This window comes from Nannobrachium achirus, assembly GCF_963921795.1.
Source record: "Nannobrachium achirus genome assembly, chromosome: 4".
NCBI lineage: Eukaryota > Metazoa > Chordata > Actinopteri > Myctophiformes > Myctophidae > Nannobrachium > Nannobrachium achirus.
Genome location: NC_137813.1, coordinates 33413332 through 33426684, shown reverse-complemented (window position 1 = coordinate 33426684; position 13353 = coordinate 33413332). Strand labels below are relative to the sequence as shown.

The following is a 13353-nucleotide window of genomic DNA, read 5'->3' as shown; positions in this document are numbered from 1 at the left end:
GGGAGAGAGAAATAGGGAGGCAAGAAAGAAAGATAGATTGTCCAAACCACTGCAGCCTGACTTCATACTGTAATGCTGTGTAAGCAAATTATAGGCAAAAGAATTGAGCTCAACACACATGCAACACACACACACACACACACACACACACACACACACACACACACACACACACACACACACACACACACACACACACACACACACACACACACACACAGCTGCTGAGGCTATTGGAGCAGAAGCACTGACTCAGATATCATTTATTATTAAAACTCTTCAGCTGAATGTGACAGAGAGAGACAGAAGAGACAGGAAGAGAAAGAGCGGGGGAGGGAGAGAGAGAGAGGGGGACAAAGAGAAGAAAAGAGACAGATACCTATGAACAGAGCCACAAAGAAGGAAACCCAACAGGCCAACTTCATCTATATATACTGCCTAACTCTGCAGATGAGCACGCACGCACGCACGCACGCACGCACGCACGCACGCACGCACGCACGCACCGCACGCACGCACGCACGCACGCACGCACGCACGCACGCACGCACGCACACACACACACACACACACACACACACACACACACACACACACACACACACACACACACACACACACACACACACACACACACACACACACACACACACACACACACACACACACACACACACACACACACACACACACACACACACACACACACACACACACACACACAGTAATAGCAGCAGCAGTATTATAAATGGTTAGCCATTGTTGGTAGATAGCGGTTAGGGCCATGGCAACAGATGAACATGATGCCTAATTTATACTTGATTGTGCGATGTCGTGCATGGAAGATAGACGATCTACAAGCTCACAACGCATCATAGCGTGGCAGGTTGTGAGCTTGTAGAAGTGCTATTTTCGGTACAAGACATGAGGCACAACCAAGTATAAATCAGGCTTAAGAAGAGCATCTTCTCCAGGGTTAGAATGTTAACATGGATTAAGGACAAAACTACAACCTTCATACGACCAGCAAGTAATTCTTGATTTGTACGCCGTCATACAATGGTGTAATTGTACATATCTATAAGCTCACCCCAAAGCACTTTGAACTTATAGATAAGCTATTTTTGTATGACGATGTATAAATGAATAAATGGCTTTTGGCGGTCACTATGTTATTGCAAATCAGTTAAAGTTGGACTGAAACATTCCAAAAGGCAAGTCAACAATGTTTGATGTTTGCTAGATAATAAATAATTGAATTGTGACCAAACATATCAAGTCATCTAAAACGAAACCCTTTTTCCACCCATGAGAATGGAGAGAATTTCTTCTGAATTGGTTTTCTTTTTTTAAATATAGAAATGCAGATATTACTGCCATGAAAACATAATTCAGTCCATCTTTAAGATAGAAGATGATACTCAGTGGTACAGATTATAGACACTAGGGTGTTTTCATATTAGGCACCCTCTCCACTCCCCTGCCACTCAGCTTTCACATTAGAAATGTTGTTCCCTACCCCAATATCACTTGCCGTTTTCATTTATTTTATGCAAACCATACCAGGGTAGGCCTACACATACTTGAGAGGACCACAATGGAAACAAGCCCTTGGGGCTTTTTTTCTTCTTCTATTGATTAGTCACGCCATGGAGACTTGAGTTCAATAATATCTTTTTTGTATTTGTCGCATTCCTAAGACAACCAAAAAACAAATTAGATTATAGTAAATTTACCCCCTTTGATTCTGGATGGGGACCCAAATGCATGGCCCTGGATGGGGACCCAAATGCATTTGGGTCAGAATCAAAGGGGGTAAATTTAGGATCAAGGGTCAATTAAATGTACCCCTATTGATTCTGACCTAAATGCATTTGGGTCCCCATTCAGGGCCTTGTATTTGGGTCCCCATCCAGAATCAATGGGGGTGAATTTACTATTAAAAAAAATGTGTCTTGGGAATGCGACAAATACAAAAAAATATTATTGAACTCAAGTCTCCATGTTGACTAATCAATAGAAAAAAGTCATTTTGGGGGTGAACTACTCCTTTAATAAGCATGGTAATAAAGCATTCATTCATTAAATCAATCAATAACACCATCTTTTCAAACGTACGCTATGGTCACACTAATCAAACTAATGGGACTTGGACTTTAGTGTCAAGTGTACTCAGATCTGGGTCCCTGATGTGAAAGCACCCTGGTCCAAATGCTGTAGTGTGTCTTGCACTGTGTATCCACATAACGTTAACGGTAGAAGACAGACAATAAGACAGGTAAACAGACAAGCAATGCAGACAGCCCTGTAAGGCCCCCTGGTAATGCCCTCATCTCTTGTGCTTACATCCTCTAACCAAGATTAAATGGCACACAATATTGATTTTATTTTTGATAAGCCCTGGGATATCGAGTTGGTTTTGAGTAGGGGATGTAAGCACGATACACTTTAAATGGGCTTTAATTTGTGAGAAAAAAATGATTATTGAAAACATAATTCAGGCTGGTTAATATTTTCTGAAAGCAACACCAGATTCATTTTTTGACCCATTTTTGTGAAGAATTTCATGTTAGAGGTCAGAAAAGAATACAGGGAGGGGCACTTCCTACTTACAGAGCAGGTGACAGGGGTGTGGCCTCAGGCAGGGCGGGGTAGTGCAGCGCTGAGAGCGCAGCCTAGCCATAGCGTTGCCTGGCCTTAGCATAGCCTAGCTTGAGCAAAGGTTTAGCCGCAGCATAGACTAGCCGTAGCGAGGTAGCATAGGCTCAGGGCTGCGCTAGTCCTTGCCAAGCTTCTGTAATGTGTCGCAGCAGCAGCAGCACAAGCACACGGAACAGGCTGAGAGACACTCAAAGCATCATGGGTAGGGTAGGGGTCAGAGGTGAAGAGTGAAAGGTGAGAGGTTGACAGAGCAAGATGTCTGAGAGTGCGACACAAGGGAAAAGGGGTTATTTGAAGGTTTAGTAGACAGGGAGGAGGAGCCCTATTGTCCAAATATCCCAGCAGCATACCATTAAGAATGCTTGAATGAATCACGAATTTTGGGTTTATTATACATGCAACTCTTATAAAAACCATCAAACCTCATTGAATAAATATTTATCTTCATTTCATATAATTAGCCAAGACTAATGCACACAACTGGCAATTTCATGACACTTCTTTCTGAATCCAAAAACCCAAACCCAATAAACCTCTGTCCAATGAATCCACATCTATATACTCAGAAATAAACTTGTTCAAATAGGATCCAATGTTTCCAAATCTAGAAAAGTGGTTAGATGTGCTTTCCAACCAAGGGCCAAAGGAAGAAGAGGGATATTTGACGAACAGAGCACTGTAAGGATGTGAGGTGCAGTGGTAGCTGGACAGACAGACAGATGAAGCAGACACAAGGACCACAGCGCTTTGCTTTCTGTACCAAACAATCAACACCTTTAATAAAGCTTATAGGCAGCAAACTGCATTACAACTTTATATGCAAAAACTTTTTCACAAAATTCACACCATGTTTAATGTACAAAATGCTACAAAAATGCTGCAAAGCCAGGCAAAAAAACAAACCAAAAAAGTAACCAAAACACCATAGAAAAAAGGCAACTCTTTAAAAAAAAGGCAACTTTGAAGAGAAGCCAGCAGCAAGAGAGGTAGGGATGATCATGCCACATTCTTAAGATGGCAGCCTTGCAAGCAAGGACACAAACTGTGACAATGCTCAAAGACATCTTATTCTTTGACTCAGGGAATTGTAAACAGGGGGTGTGGTCAGTAACCAGGGGGTGTGGTCAGTAACCTTGGTCGAAGGAGTCGTCGGAGGAGCTAAGGCCCGCCTCCTCCAGTAGCAGAGATAAGTGCTTGTGTTTCTTCTTCGGAGACTTCTGATTGGACAGCAGGGTAGTCGTCGGCGCTGCTGATCGCTTCTTCCTGGTCAAGTTGCCATGGGAACGTGTCCCTGAGTTAGGGGGCCAGCCCCCTTGTGCGGAATCCTCCTCAGAATCAGAGTCTGGCATGGAGAGAATGCGGTTAGTGACTCACACAGTCACAATGATGAACAGGAGCACAGTCAGCCACCCAGAAGACCCCAGACTGAGAGGAAAGAATTGATCAGAAAGGGCTGAGGGGTCACATAGCCTGGCTAATGCCGTCTGCTACAGCTCACTGATGCTGTACCATTAGGTCTGAGTAGGCTTCATCCATTTTTTATTTGTTCAACCACTGAGCACTGTATTTGAATGCACAACACTATTTGCGTGCCAATCAAATTAGCTACATACATTAGCCACTATAGATAACGGAAAAACAAACAGGTGGTTATTATAGGCTTAATCAAGTCCATGTTTGTTGTTCATCTTTAACTTTAGAAAGGGTCAGCATGATGTGTCCGCACTTCTGTCAGTTGAATATACAGACTTTGTTACATCATTTTGACAAGGCCTTGCAACATTTGTTACATCATTTTGACAAGGCCATGCAACAATGTCTAATGTATAGTATAGTAAGTTAAATATGTGGTGCCATAGTTTTGTACCATTTTGTATGTCTCTATGGAGTTAACATAATACTAATAGACCACCAGGTGTGGTTATAATGTTCAATTCATAGGCTATGAAATACTCATCTGTGTTTGCCACTGTTATCTCAATCTTTTGGAAAGTATATAGCCCCTGTAATTTTTAAATAAATGCATGTGCAACTCCGAATAATTAAATGTACGGTATATACACTACTCATCAAAACACTTAACAGACTCAGAGGTCTAATATGGAAGCCCCATTCATATAATTCAAGTGGCTGAGAGCTATACCTCTCCAGATACTCACTGTTTGAACAGCTGCTGAGCTCTGATCTCAACGGAGAGAACGTCAAAGTCTTCTTTTGACTTTTAACCTTGCGGCCAGGTTCCGAGGCAGAGGTTTTAGCGGTCATCTTGTGTTTCCCTCCTTTACTGGATGAGTGCATCCCTCGTTCCTTCCCTTGGACTGCCGCAGACTTGCCCTTCGACCTCATGATCTTGGGGTCGGAGGAGAGTTTGCGGGATGCTCCAAGCGAGCCGAGCTGCGAGAGCGACAGAGCCCTGTCCAGGTCTGATGCCAGCTGCTCCTGCTCGCACACACGGCTGCGCTTTGCCTTCAATACCTGTGAACAGTGCAAACAACTGTTAATTGATGGACGCAATATAGCAGCCTTTTTTGACAAAAGGACATACACACAAGGATGACATGCAAAATTACACATTTAAACAAGCTAAGTACACACTATACTAGTAAAATCCTCTGTGTTAATTTAAGCACTTAAAAGGAATACTTCACTCCCAGAATTCAGTGTCTAGACTCTAGACCATTATGTCTGGATACAACACAGTTTGATTATAATCTGAGAGATGTGTTTAAGAACATATTTATATAGTTGTTGTAGTTGTTAATGCTGGACCTCTAATTTCTTCAATTCATAAAGTATTCTCTTAATTTTTGGACTGAAACAAAACTTCTCCATAAATTCAAGGCTTCACAGGGTGACTTAATTGATAGAAAAAAAGTCATTTTAGAGGTGAAATATTCTTTGAAGAGACATTTTCTACTTTTAGCATTGCAATGCGGCACGTTGAGCTTGCAGGTTTTTTGAGAGGCGCTCCTGGAATGAGCTAAGCTCCAACATCTGGCTTTGTCCAAAGTTTGTTTTTACGCCCAAGGTCACATTGACCCCTTCGTCTGGCCTACCTCTTTGCACAAAACGGCCAAAGGCGTGTTGTGCGCCCAGGGTCACAGGGTCGACTTCATCTTGCCTATTTTTGGCCTACATCTATGCACAAAGCGCCCAAAGTTTGTTGTGATTCCCAGGGTCACATTTTCCAAGCTTCGTGGAACACTTAATGAAATTAACTCACAGCTCACTTCACACCAGGTGATTTGTTCTTTTTGAACACCTGAAAGTATCAATTGAAATGGCGCTGTTTACCTCCAAGTTGTGACTCGTGGATGGCTCCTGGTCATTCCAGATCTTCTTCTTCTTTTTCTTCTTCTTTTTTAGTTTTACTCCTCCGCTTTCTCCCTCCATCTCTTCTTCCTCCCTCGATAGCCGGAACCTCTTCCTCGGTACTTCTCCGGCCTCAGAGTCGTCAGAGTATTGCGCTGTCCTACCCAGCCTGCTGCGACATTGGGAAAGGGGATATTGCATTCAGCAAAATAATTTGATACTTTACCGTTTGTGTGCATCCACACAAAGGCAATGGCATGCAATGTATAAAGACCACACATACAAGAACGTTTTGAGTATAGCTGCACGCGCACACCCACACACACGCTCTAAAGGTCAAGGGACCACTCACTTTCCAGGTCTACTGTCCTGTTTGGTGGGTGTGGCCAAGTGTTTCCTCTTCCTGGGTCTGCCCCTCCCTCGTCTCGTAAGACTCCGCCTCTCATCTTCCTGCTGCTGCTGCCGTTCACTGACACAGCATACACGTGTTAGATGTATGTGTGTGTGTGTGTGTGTGTGTGTGTGTGTGTGTGTGTGTGTGAGAGAGAGCGTTTGAAGCACGTGGGTATCAGCATGTGTTATAAAAGATGTAGAACACTGACTTATGTATGAACACTGTGCGTGTGCGCGTACGTGTGTGCGTGAGAGAGAAATACTACTCACTGCCTGTCTCTGCGTCTCTGTAGCTTGCTCAGCTCTCTCTGCTTGTCCTTGTACGTCTTCTGCAGCTCAGCCAGGCGAACGCGATAATCCACCTCCACTGCATCCAATACATCCAGAGATACCTTACTGAACTGTGGGGAGGGACGGGAAAAGCGAGGGGTGAAAGGAGAGGAGAGAATGAACAAAAGAGATTGAGACAACGGAAGGGCCTAAGCATGAGTTAAAGACTACAACCCATGCAACATCATCTTAAACAGTATATCACTGTAAAATCCTGTGTGGCTTACTCTATCTCTGCATATAAAGATACAGCAGGGCTTGCCCCAAGCACATCTACATTTAAACACATGGGTCGCCAAGTTAGGTCTAAAAACTAAGGTTAAATGCATCTTTAACAAAAACTTCTGACCAGCAATGCAATCACAGGATTGTTACCATTTGGATGAACAACAGCATACAATGTAAAATGGCCTCTTATATATATAAATGTAACCAAATGGACCCATGAGGTTCTATTTTGTTATGTTTATATGGTCTCAGAGTTACAAATGGATTTTACTGTGTAGTCCAGCAGCATGTCTTTGTCTAAGTCTATGAAATCTTCTTACCGGCCCCTCTTTCCTCTGCCTCCAGCTGTACTTCTTGTTGGGGTCCAGCTGCCTGGGTAGGTTAATGTGGGACTGCTGCTCGATGGCCTCCAGTAGAACCTGCTTGCTAGCCTGCAGGAGATAGTCCATGCCACCCATCGCCACGTCTAGACAGGATACAAAGGGGTGGGTTTGGATTTTAGAGGAATGTAACAGAATGTACATTCTTATCAGTGGAAAACAAAAATATATTACAGGTGGATGAGATGAAGTTTCTCTCAACTATACTGTGTGTATATTAAGAAGTAATGGTTGCAGCACGTTGACACTCTGAAGTGTGTGAAGTCCAATCAATGTGTGTGAAGTGTGGGGCTCAACACTGATGAACTTTGACCGGGCGGGCACCAACCAATAGGACAGAAGTGTGTTGACCCAACTTGGCAGCCATTTCACTTATAGTTTTCTTTCAGAGAGCCAATACTCCAGTCCAAATTAAGTCAAACAAACTACACAACAGAAAACCGGCACTCCTGCTGGCAATGCCCACGACCCTGCAAGATGCATGTGTGAAAGGGGGTCAGCTTACTCTTCTCAATTTTTTTTTGAGCGGTGGTCACACCGTCTCCATAGCGTGGCCGTGTGTGTATCCGTGTATGTGTCTGTCTGTCTGTCTGTATGTAGCCTCTGGTGTATGTAGCCTGAGTACCCCTGGGTGACCAGAGAGGTGCTGTTGAGTCTAGCTTGCCCTGAGCATCAACTGCAATAACAGTGGCGACACTCTCTCTCTCTCACACACACACACACACACACACACACACACACACACACACACACACACACACACACACACACACACACACACACACACACACACACACACACACACACACACACACACACACACACACACACACACACACACACACACACACACACACACACACACACACTTCAAACTTGAGTTTGATTTTCTGTTCTTACCACATCACCATTGCTCTCTTCTTGATGCCCGTTATCTTCTACTTTCTTTCTTCAACCCTCCACGCTCTCTCTTCCCTCCCACCAACCAACCATCGCATCTATCTATATTTCTTTCATACAACCATCGCTCACTCTCTCACCTTGCTCCTGGCTGATTCGTTCCATCTCCAGCTGGGCCATTTGGCTTAGCAGTGCCATTCCCTCCAAAGCTAAGATCTCCAGGGGCTCAACACCACAGCCATCTCTCACCAGGAAAGGGCCCTCAGTCTGAGCTATGGAAGGAGGGACGTTGGGGCTCGCCTGCGGCATCTCACTGGCGGTCAGCAAGGCCAGCATGCCTGCCATGGGATCCTCAGGAACAATGGTGAGAGATAGCGGGGACGCAGGGGGGTCAGGAGTGTAAAGGGGAGTTTCAGGTGTTTTGTCTTTCTGATCAGGGGCGTGTGGGTTTATGTGTGTGTCCGGTGGCTGTGTATCGAACGGGTTGCTGGCGCATTGCTCTGATGGGACACACATCTGAGCCACCGCCGCTTCCTGGCCGGTATCTGAATGAGCAACAATGTGTGGGTGATAGTGCAATGTGTGCTCTGGCTCCACCGCAACCTCTGCTTTAGACTCCGCCTCCAGGAGGGGAGCAGGCAGGGGATAGGCTGCCTGACAGGTGTGTGACGACGTTTCCATTTTGATTGGCCCTCGCTCCTTCTCCTCTTCCTTGGTTTCATCCAGTCTCTCCACTGGCTTGGGTTGAGGACTGAGGCAGAAAGATAGAGGTTGTGGATGCAGCTGGGGGGCTTCCATCTCTCGCTCTCTGTCTCTTTCCCTCTCCTGGCTTGCTAAGGCAGGGCTGCAGCCCCGGTGAAGAGGCCCCAGAGCTGATGGAGTCAAGCCCAGCTGGGGCTGCTCCAGGTCAGGTTCCTGTTTAAGAGCAGATCTCTGCTCCGGAGGCTCCCCGGTACGTGGCTTGATGTCTGTGTCCGTCGGTCTTGGGTGATGGTGGGCCGAAGGCAGAGGGGCGGCTGGAGCTGGAGAGCGGGGGTGGCGGGGTGGGATGGGTTCGCTGCTGGCCACTGTAGATGGTGGCAGGCGGTACGGGGGGAACGGAGAGCCAAACGGGGCAGTGATGGACTGGTATGGATAACCTGGGGGGAGGTCTGTAAAAGCAGAATTTGACTTTAAGACACCATCATGATACAAGCAAAAACACCCTTAAAAAACTTGCGGAAATGCAATGTACAATATAGTCTCTGAACAAACAAAAACAAGCAACTCCTTTTCTGTCTGTGACAGTTTTTTCTCCCGCTCTTCTCAATGTAGTCATTATGCAAGTTCCTCTTGAACAATGATCTACAGCTCATTCCCTGTTGCTGCTAACCCCCTCTATTTGTCTGGAGAGGGTGTAGAAGACAACCATGTCTCCTTTGACACACATGGAGTTACCAGCCATCAGACAGTGAGTAGTTTCACTGGTAGACATAATGCGTGTGGAGGTTCGGGTCACTAGCACAGCGGCAAAAAACACAATCCCTCCCTTGCCGGCTTCCCCCCGCAATAATGGCCAACTCTGTTTGAAGAACTGAACCCCAGTTCTCCACAGTGGTGGGTGAGTACTTTACCCCTACACCACCCAGACTTCACTCACCTGAGTAGATGCTTGGAAAAGGGGAGGCGGCCTGTTTCTGCCCCTCCCTCCCCTCCCTCTTCCTGACCCCACCCTCATCCTCCTCTGTCGACTCCTGTTTAGGCTGGCGTGGCGATGAAGGGGGAGGAGAGGCGGAGCGCGGGGAGGGTGGGTGAGGCAGCGGTGTAGGAGGGTGGGATAGAGTTCTCTGGCCTCCTTCTTCTGACTTTAGGGTGGTGACTGGCGAAGGAAGCGGTGCCAGCGGGGTGAGGGAGGTGGTGGAGGGGGTTGGCGTGCGAGAGGGGGGTGGAGGTTTGCGTGGGTGTAGGACCGGAGAGGGAGAAGGGGAGGAGAAGGACGACGGGCGGGGTTTGGATTCAGAGCTCCGCTGCTTGTCGGCTTTGTCTTCCAGCTCTTGCCTGTGTTCACTGGCTTTTAGCCGCTCCTGAGAGGCAAGCATTGAATGAGAACGAAAGTGTTAATGGATGGTATACCATTTTAGACAGAATGCCATGTACATTTATGAGAATCAAGGTCATTATAGTTTTGCATTTTTCATTGACCTTTATTTTGTTTATTTTAATTTTCCATTTCAGTTCAGTTTTATTCTTTTTTTAAAGAGGGCATGCTAGTTAATTTTTGAAAAGGTTTTACTTTTAGATATAATTTATTAAGTCTGCACCCTAAAATCACATTAGTTTCTTGTGTTACTGTTTTATTGTAATATGGGGTGTTTGACAGGGGCAAGTAAAAAAAAAAAAGGCACATCATGATAACGTGTTAACATTTTCAAGCAAAGTTAAAAATTAAATATGTCTACACACACAAGCCTCATTTCAACATATGTTTTCATCAGGGCCTCATTTCAACATATGTTTTCATCAGGGCAAATAATGAAGAGTGAGGGGTAACAAAGGTCTGAAGATGATGCATGAGTAGGTTAAAGACCTAGGGGTTTTGTCCCCTCTCTCAGGGTAGAAGGTAGAAGCTATCATACTTTCTTCCTGTGCATGTCAGTTTTGCACTGTGCCACCAAAGCATGACTGTGCTTGTTTGCAGTGTACTTCTTTGTGGCAGAGAATGCGCTTTACAATACTTTTATGCATTTTCGTGAAAAGCTAGAGGGAATGAATGCTCTTGTCCTTTAACCTCAATTTCAACCATGACCAGCTGCAGCTGAACTAATCCCTGCATCCACCTGCATCACTATGCATTGCATTTTCTCCTAAATCACTCAATTTGAAAGTAAATCATAGTGATCCGTTGGGTTGGCAGTCGATTCACATGCATGATGAATCATGCTATCGCTTTGAGTAGGCATAGGAAGAACGTCTATGATTTTACAATGGCATAGCGTAGCATTGCCAGTAATCAGAGAACATACCCAGAGATGGTGTCACGCATCACACGCTTTTACTTCTATACTATACACACGGTACAAATCCTTTGCTTTGAGTAGGCACGCATAATTTTCGCTTTGCACAAGCACACATCTCTCTTACACTTTGAGTAGTCTCCACCTCCCCCAAAAATATATACCGCTAAATAAAAAACATATTCTGTGCAAATCATACAGGTGATCCATTTCTCAATCAGAAAGGAGAATTTGTTTGGCCAGAAGGTGACAAGTTTGTATGAAACAACTTTTTCTGCTGTAATTAATGTTCTGCTGTATGCACTTAACATTAACACAGGAGCGGCCAATCGCCTCTGCAACCATTATTAGATAATACAATTTATATGTTAAGTTTACAAATAATGTTGAAAACAGGTCAAATCATTGAAGAAGCATTAATGAGTTACCTGCTGAAGCACAATGTGTTTGTGTGCACTTGCCATCTTAAAACATAGCTTTGCGTTCCTTTATTACCCCAGGACAGGGTTGGTGACTGCATGTACTGCAGTATGTACTGTATAGACAACTCTCATTTTCTCACTGCATTCTTTTGCAAACTGAACATTACTCTGTCGCTATGTAAGTAGTTCTGTGTATTAAGTTTTTTATGACAGTACATAATATCTTTAGCAGTGTGCAAAACTGGGGCTCTCACCACAAATTCACAAATATGTGTATTGTTGAGCAATTCAACAACCCGTGTTTCACCAGGCACCACTTCTGTCCATTCCTATGAAGCTGTTGGACCTATGCTGTGTTGAGTAGTTTGCAGCGGTTGCAGTAGCCTATGTCTCTCTACACCAGGGGTCTTCAATAGGGGGTCTGGGACCCCTAGGGGGTCCTCAGAGTTACTATAGGGGGTCCTCCAAATAGAAACTTTTTTTAATTTTTTTACAGTAACTCATTCTGTGCCAGATGCCAAAATGGCTCCAAGGTAGCTGTGCCGAGATTTTGTATGTTTTTCTTTACTATGCAATGAAAAAAAATGTTTTTTTTTTTTATAATTTTTTCCCCCCACATAAACAGACACAGTTGTTGTGATTCAGTGGCAAAAAGAATTTTGTCAATCGGACAAATGGTTCCAGAGATAGAGCTGTTTGAATGAAAAAAAGTGTCCATCCACTAGAATGGACACACATGAACACACATTTTCTCAATCAGCTAAACGAGGGAGCGAACACACAAACAGAGAAAAGCATCTCTCTGATCTCAGGTCATTTTGACATCTTAAAAAAAAAAAAAAAAAAAAAGTTTTTTTTTTTTTTTTTTCTATGTAAAAAACACAAAAACCGTCATAAGCCGTCATTGGCACACAGGGCTATTGAAAAAAAAAACGTCATAAGCCGTCATTGGCACAGAATGAGTTAACCATTTGAACCCTAGCAGATCTACAAGCTACATGCTTGTAGATCGGCTATTTTTGGCAAAGAGGTTTGGTGTAGAGGGGAAAAAGAGCAGACTATTAAATACAGAGTGAAAGGTCAAGTTTATTAAGTATTGACGGTTCAAGTGGTTAAATATCTGAAAACACAAATTGACAGGAATCCAAAATACACTGATGATTGTGCTGTCAAACGATGAAACTGTATGGAATCGGCCTGAACGTTGAAGACCCCTGCTCTACACTAGTTGCGCGTTATATTTTATGTGTGGACAGTGGACACGCATGTGTGTGTGTGTGTGTGTGCGCGTTATGTGTGGACAGTGGACACATGTGTGTGTGTGTGTGTGCGCGCGAGAGCGCGTGCATGTGTTCGTGCGTGCGTGCATGCATGTGTCTCTCTCTCTCACCACTAGCTGTGCGTTCCTCTGCAGTTCTAGGACCTGTGCTGTGTGTTGTTGGATCATGAGCAGCTCGTGCTGTCGGAGCATCTGTTGCTGGGATAGGAGCTGGAGCTGGGCCTGGGCAGCGTGCTGCAGCGAGCTGCCTGCACTGTATACCCCCGACCACACCGGGGCGCCACGCTCCAAAACATCACTTCCTGTAGGTGGGCAAGGGTGGGTTCACTCGGCTTAACTTTACACATTTAACTACAGAGGTTAAAAAATCTGAGACCAGTTCTCACTGTTCAAAGCAAACACAGGTCAAACACAGTGATACATAACAGCGTGCGGGCATGCATGCACCTGCACAA

General features: G+C 44.8%; 1 protein-coding gene across 1 annotated transcript in view; it reads right to left on the bottom strand.

The window, feature by feature from the left end:
- Nucleotides 1-13353, bottom strand: part of tnrc18 (trinucleotide repeat containing 18) — a 60698-nt gene that overhangs the window by 18696 nt on the left and 28649 nt on the right. Inside the window, 9 exon segments of the mRNA XM_080724894.1 lie at nt 3794-4003; nt 4821-5136; nt 5956-6142; nt 6326-6442; nt 6637-6767; nt 7245-7390; nt 8345-9355; nt 9844-10267; nt 13010-13200. Coding sequence (XP_080581020.1) covers nt 3794-4003; nt 4821-5136; nt 5956-6142; nt 6326-6442; nt 6637-6767; nt 7245-7390; nt 8345-9355; nt 9844-10267; nt 13010-13200 — 2733 coding nt within the window.